General features: G+C 32.9%; 2 protein-coding genes across 3 annotated transcripts; one reads left to right on the top strand and one right to left on the bottom strand.

Annotated features, from left to right (window-relative positions):
- The first annotated feature begins 409 nt into the window (after nt 1-409).
- Nucleotides 410-8,607, top strand: LOC109338649 (probable carboxylesterase 8). 2 transcript variants are annotated; one of them, XM_019575928.1, is made up of 2 exons: nt 410-1,028; nt 8,330-8,607. In XM_019575928.1, exons 1-2 carry the CDS (start codon nt 473-475, stop codon nt 8,590-8,592), a joined length of 819 nt encoding a protein of 272 aa, XP_019431473.1. In that variant the 5' UTR covers nt 410-472; the 3' UTR covers nt 8,593-8,607. The 2 variants fall into 2 exon arrangements, with proteins under 2 accessions (XP_019431473.1, XP_019431472.1); XM_019575927.1 differs by lacking the exon at nt 8,330-8,607 and adding an exon at nt 5,477-6,390 and having other exon boundaries at nt 414-1,028.
- A 2,237-nt stretch (nt 8,608-10,844) lies between these two features.
- Nucleotides 10,845-13,249, bottom strand: LOC109338647 (receptor-like serine/threonine-protein kinase At2g45590). The gene has a single exon (XM_019575925.1). The coding sequence runs from the start codon at nt 13,152-13,154 to the stop codon at nt 11,169-11,171; it is 1,986 nt and encodes a 661-aa protein (XP_019431470.1). The 5' UTR covers nt 13,155-13,249; the 3' UTR covers nt 10,845-11,168.
- Nucleotides 13,250-14,754: the final 1,505 nt, after the last annotated feature.

Consider the following 14,754-nt stretch of genomic DNA (forward strand, 5'->3'; position numbering starts at 1 on the left):
CAAAAATTATTATGAAATAATAATAAAATAATTAATAAATAATTTTAAAATAATAAAAAATATAAAACATTCCATTAGAAATAAATTTATAAATATATAGGTATTATAATACTCGTTCTCACTTATAAGATATTATTATAGGTATTCATCAGTCAAATATTTTACCATCCCCGAATCTTATTAAGATAACATTAAGAAATAACCACCTGAAATATTTGAATAATAACTCGTTGTTTTATATTTTGTCTCAAATTATATCTCATATTAATAATAATAATAAAGTAAAACTAGAAAATATAATAAATTTTTAAATTTTGTAACTAATATGACATATTTTTTATTAATGCGAAACAAGATTTAATATTATGCGTAGTGAGCCCCAAAAACATGTGATCATTGTTTGATCATCATGCACAATATATAGTGAACATTTTCCCAAATTCTGAAACTCAAACCGAGTATCAAATCAACAATGGCAGAAGAACCACCACCCTTCCAATCCTCAAAACTTCAAGACGTCTTGAAAATCCACCTCAACCAAAACGACACCCTCACCCGGAGCTACGACGTCGTTCCATCCGTCCCTCCATCACCCACCCCACCAACTGACCCTAACTCAAACCCAATCCATGCCCTTTCCAAGGACATACCCTTAAACCCAACCACCAACACCTCCCTCCGCCTCTTCCTCCCTCATCCTCCTCCACCTCCCTCCGTCAAACTCCCCGTCATTCTTTACTTCCACGGCGGCGGCTTCATCCTCTTTCATGCTTCTTCTATCGTCTTCCATGATTCTTGTTCTGCCTTTGCTTCACTATTCCCCGCCATCGTCGCCTCCGTCGAATACCGCCTGGCACCGGAAGACCGTCTACCTGCTGCATATGATGACGCCGTTGACGCAATTAATTGGATGAGAAACCAAGCGCTAGACCCCACTAAGTCGGAGCCTTGGATTCGGGAGCATGCAGACTTTAACAACTGCTTCTTAATGGGATGTAGTGCTGGGGGCAATATCACCTACTTTGCAGGTATGTACACCACTAGTTTCTTCAACTCTACATTATCTATTTGGTTTTTTTCCACAACTCTCAAAACTTTTACATCATTTTGAAAACATTTCTTATTATTAATGTTGTTGTGTTAATTCAAGTCTGAAATATCATATTGTTTTTTAATAGAATTGATCTAATAGTTTATAAATGGAACTGAATAATTGAACTATTCTCTCAAGATTTTGGTCCACATGTGGCTTTTTACTATTCTTATGTTTGTTAACAATTGTATTCCCCCATGATTGCTTCCTGTTATGATGGGATTAAACAAGTGATATCATAGCATATAATTTGATACTTGAGAATCTAATAGGAGTTATAATAGTATTATTTGCTTCAATTGGAATTAAGAATATGTTGGGTGGATCATATAGATGAAAATAAAATCACTGAAAAATAAATAGCTGGAGAAAAAGTGTCACCAAATACCGTTGAAAAAGTTGTATTACTTTCAACCCAAGGAAATAAATAGAGATGAGTCCGTTTACACCCTGATTGCACTGTCGAGACTATTTAACGTGGGGTTGTAAGAGGTCGGGATAATTATGGGTCAAATTGGGTAAGGTGGGGTAAGGTTTGTTCATTGCCGACTATAAATGTTACTCAAATTATTTTTTAAATTTGAATTCGGCCCTAGTCATGTAGCGAATATATGATATGTATCATTTTCAAACAAAGTCTTTTTAATATTAGTTATCATTATGGATATGTAATACGACATATAAAATGATATGCATATATATATATATATATTTTGTTAATAATGTGAATATGATAAAAAATAAGAGAAACTGTGATATTTTCGATCAAAGATACGTTATTATTCTCTACACAATTGAATATAAATATATATAAACATAATGAATGACCGACAATGAGCCGAATTATGTTTGCCTTCTACTCAGTCCTAAACATTGATCATGCTTAAATTTTGGAATCGATCCAGACCAGACAAAATTCAACCATATTTGGATCCAATCACGATCGAACTAAATTGGGTGAGTGAGTAGGGTTAGGTCCTGCTCACTCCTAGCTAGAGGTATTGATATGAGTATCTCAAACATTCTCATTTTCTATTGGGTGCGTTTGATAATTATAAATAGTTATAAAGAATGGTGTGAGATCCATTTAAAAATTTAGTTAAATTGTTTAAATGACGTGACATTATGGGGGGAAAAATAAACAATTATATTATAATGTGTCTAGAATCTTTAATAGAGTCCTACATGAAAATGCTCTTGCAGCCTTTCTTTTATGATATAATAGCACATGAAAAGTGATCACCATTGAAAGTAGTACATCTCCATATTGGGAGCACGTTTCAAAGTTAATCCATTTTGTTATTGTTTGTAAGAAAATATATAGTTATATAATTTAATTTATATTTTATATGTCTGACGAATGAAAAAATTAATGGAACATGAAGTAGGCATTTTGGACCAGTAGCATGTGTGAGTCCAACCTCATTAGATAAATTGATGCAAAAAATGAAATGCTTTCGTTCAAACAAACAAACAAAAAATAGTCTAAAATGGTAGGAAGAAGAAGAAGTTGAATTGAGTACGCACATGGCCAAGCAATGAGAAGTATCTTTCACATAGCTGTATCTTTTCCATATGTTTGAAGTGGACGGTAGAAAGTATCGTGAAAAACTAAAGAAAAGTCACACATGGTGATGATATTAAAACATCCATAATGGTTGTTCTTGAAGTTATTAATAGAATAAAAATAATTTTGCTTCTTATTTTTTAAGGTTTGTTCTTAAATAACAATAGCAGCTATTGGTAATTGGTAAATAAGAACAGTTCTTGTCTAGGAGATATGACTTTTATGTGTTACGGGTACTTTATCTATTTTATTTATATTTTAATTTACTATGTTATAATTTGTTATATTTTGACATTATATTTAATTTATTTTAATTAATTCAATATTTTGTTTTATTTTTGTATCCACGTAATTTATTTTTGTAATTTACAAAAAAAAGTTATATTTTTAGTTTAAATTTATTTATAATAAATTATAACGAATACTTAATTTATTAATAAATGGGATATTATTCTTAATACTTTGTTATGTTTATTGTAAAATATAAAAGTGTAGTGTAGATTGTGAAACCCAAATAAAAATAAGAATGATGTTTGTCATTGTGATGAAAAATAGGTATTGTTCTTATTTTATGGGAAGTTGTAATAAAATTATAAAATAATATGTAGGTGTCAAATAAGAATGAAAATTTTGTTTGCTATTGAAGATGATCTTAGAGCAACTACAATGGTTGTTCTTAATCAAATAAGAACATTTTTACTCTGTTTTCTATTATGTCGTTCTTATTTTTTGATTTTTTGTTTTCTTGGCCAATGGAAAGTGAGGAGAGAGATAGCTGTTATGAGAAAAATGTAGATATTGTAGGACTCAAATAACAAATAAGAATAATGTTTGTCATTGTGAGAAAAAACATATCCTATTCTTCTTTCATGGGAAATTCTAATTAATTATAAAATAATACATAGACTCAAATAATAATGAACATTTTATTTGCTACTAGAGATGATCTTCTATCCTTATTTAAAATGAGAGATGCATGACACTTTTAACCCTAGAAGTAAGAATAAAAAATAGAGTTTCACTCTCTAGTAATGGAGAAAATCCTATTTATCTAACTAAGCTACTACATAGATAAGTGGGTCCCACTAATGCTTTTAGCCCTATCAATAAAAAATATATTACACCACAAATCTTCCTATATAAGAAAAAAGTTACTAAATCTTCCTACAATGATTAATAAATTGTAATGTATGTTATTTTTCTTTCGGTGTTGAAGGATATAATGGTATTTTGATATTGTTTATTTATTAATAATTGATTTATAATATATATTAAGATAGGAAGATCAGTAAGAAACTTTTCTAAAAAAATATATCATTAATATTTGAAGATAAAGCAAGATACATGGGCCTATATATATTATAATTGGCCTATTTCACTCTTTTTATTCTATATATACATGTTTGATCTTACCTCTTGATATATACTTGAGGTTAACCGGAAATAATTTTTTATATTATTATTATGTTATTTATTATTCATTTTAGTTATAATTGACTTTTAAATATAAAAATACAATAAATATTTACAGTAATGGAAAATAAATATAAATGTTAGGCATTAAAAATACTTACAAATATATGGAATTTCTATTTTTTATTTATTAACACAAGAAACCTTTTCTTTTTAAGTTCTTCTTATTGCTCCGCTCTAACATATATTCAGATTGGGTATTTTATTCTTTGTAAAATTGAGGTTATTTTTGCATTGATAGGATCAGTTTTTTTTTAGTTTTATTTTGCTTCTCTAAATGTCATGGTTAATTGTGGTTAATCTTATTTTGACTTTAGTTGTAGACTTCTAGTAACAAAGTAAAACAAATTGATTGCTTCAAAAGGAAAGATGAATACAATATATATGCTATCTATTTGGCACACTCTACAACGAGGGGACGAAATAAAATTATACAATAATTAAACTATATTCTCTTTCAAATGGTAAGGATGCTTAAAGTCCAATCTATTTTTCAGCCTTATAAGACAAAAATCTTAGCTCCATGGGGTAGAATAGAAATAGGGGAGAAAGAAAAGGAGGGGAGAGAAGTTATAGAGAAATAATCTCCTTTTCCCCTTTGATTTAGAAGAGAGAATGGGAAGAGAGAAAAAAAAAGTGAAGCGAGACTCAAGTATTTTGTTTCTTCTCTCATGTTGTCCTAAATTATATCTCAAACTATGTCCTACGCAAATAATAATGAAGCAAAAACATATAAAAAAAATTATGGTTATTTAAATTTTTTAATTGAAATAACATATTTTCATTGGTGTGAGACAAAATTTGTGACATTGTTTGGGATAACATATATCTATTCCAAAGGTTTGAGAGAAATATTTCTCTTCCCCTTCTTTTATTTTTTATCTAAAACCCAACAACACAAAAATATACTATATTTTTTTATCTATTTTTCTCTTTTGATTATCTTCGTACTTTCTCTTATACAACCAAATGGAGCATTAGAGAAAAAGATGTATACACCAAAAATGTATGAGTTTTATATATCCTTACTTCATCATCTACCATTTATGTTTTATTATCATTAACTATTAAATAAAAGTAATACAAATAGATGATGGATGATGTAGACAAACTAATTAAATTGATTATCTTGATAATCTTATTTTTACTCAATGATACCTTTGTAAAAGTATTTATTAGATAACTTTTAGGGGAAAATGATGTTGAAATAGTGTAATCAATAAATCAACTAGTGTGTTTAACTTCCAAATGAAAATTTAACTTTTATACTTGCTTAATTTTTATGTCTTGTACTCTAACCCCTCTTTTGTTACATTCTAACTAAATTCACCCCTTATTCATAGGTCTACGTGCCCTTGACATGGATATAAATCCTATTAAGATCAAAGGTCTAATAATGCATACTCCTTATTTTAGTGGGGTCCAAAGATCTGAATCAGAAATAAGATTAATCAATGATGACCTTATCCCTTTACACAAAAATGACATAATGTGGACCCTATCTTTACCAAAGGGTTCAGATCGTGACCACATGTATTGTAATCCAATGGTGTCAAATATGATTTATGGAGACAAGATTGGACAACTACCAAAATGTTTCATCAATGGTAATAGTGGGGATCCTTTGGTTGATAAACAAAAAGAGTTGGTTAAGATATTAGAGGGACATGGAGTGCATTTGGTGCAACATTTTGTTGAGGATGGGTTTCATGCTATAGAGCTTTTTGACAAGGCCAAGGCAATGATTTTTTGTGAGAATGTGAAGAAGTTTGTGGTTGAGACTATTGCTTCTTAATCAATGTGAAATGTGGATCTTAATCAATGTGAAATGTGGATCTTAGTGTGAGTGGGATTATGCTTTATTGTGTTTTATATAAAATAAAAGTATTTTGTGAGTTGGATTTTGGATGGAAAGAAAATAAAAGACTTCATAGCCATAAAATAATACGTTTGTAAGATGATTTTGAAGTCTTCTATTTTCCTTCATTCACCTCCAAAATCCAACTTGCAAGCATACCCTTAGGGTATATTTGCGAGTTGGGTTCTGAACAAGAATGAAGGAAAATGGAAAGGTTCAAAGTCATAAAATAGACTTGTGAAATAAGTATGAGTATTTTATTTTTTTTCATTCTTCTTTAAAACCAAACTCGCAAATATACCATAAATAATAATTCAATATGAATCCTAAGTTTTTTTCTTCAAACTATTGTATGTTTACTTGTCCATGAATCATGAGTGAATATTTTCTTCCAAGGGGTATCATGTCTTACTTCTTTGTCCATTTCCAAAACTCACAAAGGAGAATTGCCCATTGGTGTACCTGTATGAAGGCAACTTTTGGCTACTAACTTTTTTTTGCATTGGCACATAGCATCAAGATATGTATTTAGTAGACACAATGTATAAAATTTTTGGCATAAGAAATGAAATTTTCATTAAGCTAATGGATAATGAAATCGTAAGAAATTGGTGTTAGGAATGTGAACAAGAGAACATGGAAATTTAGTTACAAGTTGGCCTATGTTAATTACAAGTTAGCCTAAGAATTTATAAACATAGCTTTAAAACACAAATATTATACATAATAATCTAGCTGAAATTTCATAATTGGTACCCATAATGTTTTTTTATAACGAACAGTGTCTTCTCACCTATAGATAAAAAACTAATTTTTTTGTGGTGGATGACTATCCTTTCTAACAAGTGTCGCTCTTAAAAATCGAACACTTGATTTTTTTAGTCTATCTAAGAATCTAATGAGGTCTTATGCTACTAGATAACGACGTGTTAAAATTTCGAATTTCATGCCTATAATAGTTTTTTTGTACGATCAAGAGTATCCCTTCATCTTTTTTGGGTAGTGAATTAATCTTTTGGATGTGTGGATGTCCCTCCCAACAAATGTCGCTCACAGAAATCGAAACTTTGACATTTTGATCATCCTGACGATTTAGCAAGGTCCTTACACCACTAGACCAGCACGTTGTTGTTGTATGCCTATAATGATTTGATACATCATATACATGAAAACATGATTTATCAAATGTCGTATCCCAGGCCTATTTATGAATGAATACTGCAGCCACTCACACATCAGATGCATATGGACCACTTCTGTAGCTATTTATTACACACACCAACTTACTCTAATTTGTATCAAAGATTTAAGCTATTCAAATTACTCATCATGTATACTAGCAATGTAGATATTCTGGTGCAAAAGAAACAAAATAACCAATTCATCACGGATTATTGAATTCACACATCACATGCAATTATCACTCATCAACCAAGGTCTTTCCTTATACCTACAACAAAATATTGAATTCATTTTGCAGCCAAGACATTTTCCTTTTCCATTTTCATCACGTATTTACTGCTCTGTCCTTGCATTGCATTGAAAGATCACATTATTGGGCTCATTTAAGGCACGCGCAACAAGTTAATGTGGTTTTTATACACACCCCATCAGTAATGACAATAAAATAGTATATTTACTATATAGTCCTTGTGTTTTATTAAAAATATATTATTAAGTCAAACGTTTAATTATTAAGAGCAATACTTCTTATAAGATGCAATCACATATCCTGAATGAAAAGGGTTAGTTTTATACTTATAAGGTGAGGAAATACTCTTAGTTTATGCCACAAAAAAGATATAAAGTGGGTGTTTCTCCTCATTGTGGGCAATGAATGTGATGCCTGTAGAAAATGAGTTTAATATCAGTGTGACACTATTTTCATGCATAAAAAAAGTGATCCAGTGCACAAGATTTCATCTAGTAGTGGAGTCTAAAGAGTGTAGTTTATCCAACATTACATCGCATCAGAAAGGTCGTTTTGACACTTTTTAATTTCATGTTTGTGTAACATTTGAAGGATTAGTATCTAATGGTAAGTCATCTTCAATACCCAAGTGGGATTTAGCCAAGTACGTCTAAAATCTTTGATTTTCATGATTAAGTAACAATCATTAACTGATGTTACATGTCACAATTGGCTGAAAGTCACTGTAAAGAGAGAAATAAATAGCAAGATCGAGTCTAGTGTGTCCAAAATCCAAATCAATGCTAATAAGCTATAATAGACGCTGTTTTAGTTTAGAGTTTCAAAAGGTCATGCAAGACTTACCACACAACATCCTTATTGCATTACAACATAAGCATAATACAGCAAAGTACATTTCCTAAACAGATTCCCGAGGACTAGTTTGCAAATTAACCAACATTTTGGAAGATCCATTGCAGCAAGGTCGTCACCTATCATCACTAATGGAGAAAAGTTCCTTTGTTCATCACATGTTCTCGACTCACCACACACTCTTGGACCTCCTCCATGCCGCCACCATCAACAAGCAACGGCGAAAATTGACTTCAATTCATGCACTTTGTGTTCAATTTTTATTTTATGGGTTCTATTTTAGTTTCCCTGCATTGCATTTTTTGGAAACGATATGATCTTCTGATTCTTCTACCCGATTAAAAATTATTTGATGTAATCTGAATTGCATGAATTTAAAGTTACAATTTCATTTGTTTGATGTTAATCCTTTTTAAAGTTTCAAATATACGTAGTAGTTTGGTGATGATGAAATGCAGAAAAAAGGACGTCACACAAATTTGGAGATGTTGGGCTGATCTGGGTTAAGATCATTGATCAGCTATTGGCAGTGTAACTTGTTATTTATTGGGAAGTGGACAAGAATTGAATTTGTTTAGAACTTGTTCATTGTAGCCTCCCAACACCAAGAACCATAACTACTTGCTCTCCCAAAGTTTATTTGTGTTATGGTTTTTGAGTCTTATAGTTTTTCAAGATGCTGGAGGAAGATTGCAATGTTTTCAAGACTTCATGTCCATGTCCACTGGTTTCTAATCAAAGATGACATGGTTCTGTGGTGGTGGTGGTCAATGACAGGAACACAATGGTGGTGAGTCAAACGTGGCCAGTTGAGATGATGGCGGCCTTGACGGCTGCTGAACGTCATTTTAATGGAAGGGCTAAAGGAAACTATCAAGAAATATTGTCCTTGATAGCAAATATTTTCAAAAGGGTGATAGCAAGTCAATGTCAGTGAGCATGGTGGCTCAGTTGACCTCAAATAAATCCCGTGTTGTGTTACATGTTCCCAAGCTGCCTTGGATTCTCATTTGCACCCAACATATCAAAAGCAATGTTTTGGCAACATTGCTATTTTGTCTCCTCAAAGGGGCAACCAAAGATGAAACAAAATTCCGAATCTGCCAAGTCTATTCCAACAATTTCAATCTGGGTTATGTTATTATGTCATTGGATTCTTCCCCCCTTCATAATATGGTTTTATTAAAAGTAAAGTACACCTTGACCATGCAACTCTTGTCAAAGTAAAACAATTAGACTCATAACAAATGCACATTAAACCGCAAGTAACAACATGAATGGATATTTTTTGTATCCAACATCAGTCAAAAACTCAAGAGCAGCAGCAGCATGGAAATATTTTTTATTCAATTCTTTCATTATTATATATTTCAAGTATTAGGTGGAAATAACAGAAATCTTCTTGAATTGCTAATACAAAGCTAAAATTTATTTAAATCATTTTAACAAATTATATAATGTCAACCAACAAGGCGTTGATCTAGTGGTGTAAAATTACATTGGATCCACAAATATCGTATTTGGTAAAAGGTCAAAAATTCAATTCTTGGGAGCAAAAATTGTTAGAAGAAACAATCATGTACCTTGAAAGATAATAATTACTTATCCAGGGGGTGAGATAATATCCTTAATGTGAATGGTTCACTAAAAACTTTCATTTCAGAACAAAAACTTACCAACCCCAATTATTTCTGATTATAGTACAGCAATAAATTAGTGGAATCTCACCTACCTTACAGATATCTGAGTCCATAAATCATAAGTCTCCCAGAGATGTGAGAGAGACAGAAAATGGGGGAGGGGTAGGGGGAGCCAATTAAGAAATAGAACTACCACTTATAAATCATCCCTAAACTCTATACATAAAAGGGGCGGCCAATTCAGAAATAGAAGCAGAACTTAACCACCACATGCAAACCTTACAGAAGCCTCAAATACTAAGTTCATCTCTAATTTATGTAGCCTTAAAAACTGGCGAAAACAATGTGATGGGCATTATTTACATAAACAATTATCCTTTTGTGCTTCTAATAAAGAGCCACCTATTCTTAATTAATGATTTTGTATGGTTCTAGCTATTCAGTTTTAACCAACTATTTGGAAATATCCTTCAAAAAAAGAAAGCAATACTCTTTCTATAAAAAGCTGTACTCTTTATTTTGCTCCTAGGGGTTAAAAGCTCATGAGTGAAACTGTGAAATGCTTTTCATAGGTCCAAACACTCATGATAAAATGATGTTATACTTCTCTCAATTTTTGGTCACAATGCACTCTCCACTTAGCTCACAGTAACCTCATAATTGCTTGTAAAAGAGAGAAATGGGGCCATGACATATGTTCCCTTCAACTGAAATTGATACTGCTTACAATGGCACAATGTGAATGTATAAAAAGTCTAAAACTTTATAAAGTTAGAGCAACAAAAAATGAATATATCTTCCCCGGGTCCTATGTACGCACCAAGGTCATGAAAACCTTAGGCTCACAGTCCCAGTCAGAAGGCACTAAGCAAATATATTCGTTAAACAAAAGTCCAAATAGCTTTAAAAGCAAAAGGAAATGTTCCCTTAACTTTAAAAGACCAGGAATTTTCTGAAATTCAACAAATTGATAAACATAACATAATTTGTGCTAAAATCATGAACTCAAAAAAGTTTGTCAGATTAAAAGGTAAGAGCAAGCCAGGTCAGAGTTATGAAGGAGGTAAAAATATCACATCAAAGGGAAGAAACTGATTAATGTAAGACTTGTCACTCAATATTTTTCTCCCTTTTTTGGTTTTCTGAATTAATTTCTACAAATGGTAAAGAAAATTAGAGTTTAACTACAACCATAAAAACTCAGAAGTTAATGGAAACAACAAAGAACAACTCAATCACTACTAAAACTAAACTCACCGAGCCTTCTTCCGTGACTTGAACGGAAAATTAGAGGGCGGTGATGGCGAGAACTCAAAGGGTAAGTGGGGCGGCTCAGCTTCACCGGAAAGCATCCCCACAATCTCCTCCATGGACGGTCTCTTGGCCGGCGATCTCTGCAGACATAACAATGCAATGGTGATGCAGAGCAATGCCTGCTCTCTGTCCAAATAATGAATATTAGTGTCAACAAGATCCAAAAGCCTCCCATTATGAGCAAGCTGCCTTGCCCATGAAATGAGATTAGCCCTCTCAAATTCTGACATCGGCGACGCTGTTACTTGAAGCGGTCTTCTTCCGGCAATTAAAACCAGAAGAAGAACACCAAAACTGTAGACATCACACTTCTCAGATAATTGACCACCACCACCATACTCAGGAGCAATGTAACACACAGTTCCTCTCATACTTGGAGTACTACTAATCCCACCACTCTTTGGTAAATCACCACTAACCCAATCTTGACTATTCCTTCTTCCACCATTGCTTCTAATCTCACCACTCAACCCATCTAACCACCAATCAATACTCCCTCTACTACTTTTACTTTTCTTCTTCTTTTTACTCTGTTCCACTTCCTCATCTTTCTGCCACCAAAATTCACCATCAAGGCTTCTCTTTTTCTTCTTACTCTTCTTTGACAACTCCTCACAGAACTCCTCCTTCCACCATTTTCGTGGCTTCCGATTTTTCTTAGCCTTAACCTTATCCTCATCAAGTGAAGCCCACCAATTCAACCTCTTTCTCTCCTTATTGCTACTCTCCTTTTTTGGCTCTTCCGCCTCTCCTACAACAGATGCCGCCGACACAGCTGTCCACTCATTCTTCGGTCTCTCCTTCTTGATCTCGCTCCCGATCCACTCCATCACATAATCCTTCACCCTCCCTCCAGATTCAGACCCTCCCACATTGTCCTGCTTCCACCACCAATCCCTTCCCAAACCACCACCACCACCCTTCTTCTTAATCAAATCCTTACCACTATCAACACTCAACTCCGAAACAACACTCGATTTATCAACCCCTAACTCTGACGCAGGCAACGACACCGCCACCGGCGACGAATCCAACCGATCAATAGCAACCACACTATCCTCCTCAAACCCTAAATTAGTATTACTATTAGTATTAACAGTAATCACACTCTCACAATCCTCAACAACATCAATCACCTTCTCCTGACTACTATTACTATTGTTATTCTCATCTACCATTTCCAAATCATCTTCCACACTCTTCACTCTCGCCAAACCGAAATCTCCGATTTTCGCGTTGAAATCGGCATCAAGCAGAATATTGCTAGGTTTTATATCGCCGTGAATCACCGGCGGTATGCAACAGCGGTGTAGATATTCAAGTCCTTTTGCAACCGAAACGACGACGTTGAAGCGCGTGCTCCATTGCATAAGCTCAGGACATTTCCGATCAAGAAGCGCGTCCTGGAGGCTTCCATTCGTCATGAGCTCGTAAACAAGGATGAGCTTGCGGCGGCGGCGGTCGGAGGAGAAGCCGAGGAGAGAGAGAATGAACGGAGAATTGAGATTAGAGGAGAGAGAGAGTTCGTTATGGAACTCACGTTCTCCTTGGAGTGAACCGGGCGAGTCCATGAGTTTCAGTGCTACGGTCTGACCGGAAGGGAGGGTTGCTTTGTGAACCGAACCGAAGCCACCGTGGCCTAGTTTGGTGGAAGGGGAGAATGAGTTTGTAGCGCGGCGGAGGACGGAGTAGGAGAAGCGGCGGTGGTTGTGGAGGTTGTCGAATGGGGCGGTGCGGTTGTAGGAGAGTTTGCGGTAGAGGAAGATTATGAGGGTGATTAGGAGAGAGAGGAGGAAGAGGGCGAGGGAGGTGGATAGGATGATTAGGATTAGTTTGTTGCGGTGGTGGTGGTGGTGGTGGTGGTGGTGGTGGTAGGGTGGTGGAGACGCCGTAGAGGGAGGAAATGGTGGCGGACGGGATGGCATAATTGTAATAATGAAGGGGAAGTGTTAACCATTCACGATGAATTAAGTAAAGGGGTAAGGTAGTGTGAGTGATTGAGTAGGAGTGATATCCTACTTCACTTTTCTTTTCCCAACCAATCTTTTATTGAAAAAAAGATGTATACACTGATAATGTATAAAACATTATCTACTATTAATATTTAATTATTGTTGACTTTTCAAAAAAAAAATTACAATGTTGATGCATAGATTTTATACTTTATTTTATTTTGCAACTAACTTATAAGTAAGGAAGTAACTAATACATGTATCATATTGATCTAGTGGTGTAAGATCCAATTAGATCTCAAAATGATCAAAAGGTCACTGATATGAGAACATTACTTGTTTGAGAGAGACAATCATACATTAGTTCTTTACCTAAAAAAGATAAATAGATAAATTTGATAATACCAAAAAAGTAACTAATATATCTCCGGAGAAAAACTCGTATGAGAACCTATACAATATATCATAATTAGAAATAAATATATTTATGTTGTTATCATTTATGACTAAATCTAATTAGAATTATTTTTTTATTTTTCATTAATATTTCATTAGTTGTTTTTATATACATATTTCTCCACACATGTCTTTCTCTATTTTTTAGACTAGTGATTGTACTAGCAACAAATGTTCAACCATTGACATATAAATATTTATGTGATCACTAGAGCAATACTTTTGGTTTTGCGCACCAGTATAATAACAGATAAATCAACAAACACATAATTTCATTTCTATATATTATTAACATCATTCATTATTTATATTATTATGGACATAATGTTTAATGATATATAGATAATTTGTACCCAAAAATGATATATAGATAACATTTATTGTAACGGTAAATTTCCCATCTACAAATAAAATGAAATAAGAAAATGTTTTCTACATATTATCCCCGTGATGCTAACGTTAAATTTCCCATTTAAAAAAGATTGTAACGGTACTTTTTTCTATCCAGTGAGACTAATGTAATTTATTTAGGACATTTTATTATCTCAATAAGTGCTAAGTTGCTATCAGTAAATTTAAACTCTAGTGAAATTACATGCCATGTCCTAAACCCGAGCGAAATTACATGGTCATTGTTTAGATTAACAAAACTTTCACTATTAAATCATATCATAAAGTCATAATTGTCAAATACTAAAGACTAAAGTTTCATTAATTATATTTATATAATCATTCATTCAAAGTGGGAGAATGAGTGGAAAAGGAAAAAGGTTTAAAGAGACTAATTCATATGCTTAGTTAGACATGTAAAAATAGATTTGAAATTAAATACCGTGTATGACAAATTTACAAAAACTCATAGATAGATAAGATACTTGACTTATTTATACCATCCTATCAAATTCTTCACATATATAGTAAAAAAACAGTAAATGGAAAATAGCAAATTGAATAACAACCAAAATTGTTATATTTTGCTTGAATGATAAGTAGGAAAATATTTAAATACTGTATTTCTATAGTTAATTATTATTCATATGTTGTTTTACAAGTTGTACCAGTATATCTGCATTAGTTATAATTAATTAGAAAATAAGTAATTATTAATTTTTTAATT

Source organism: Lupinus angustifolius, unplaced genomic scaffold, assembly GCF_001865875.1.
Source record: "Lupinus angustifolius cultivar Tanjil unplaced genomic scaffold, LupAngTanjil_v1.0 Scaffold_32_82, whole genome shotgun sequence".
NCBI lineage: Eukaryota > Viridiplantae > Streptophyta > Magnoliopsida > Fabales > Fabaceae > Lupinus > Lupinus angustifolius.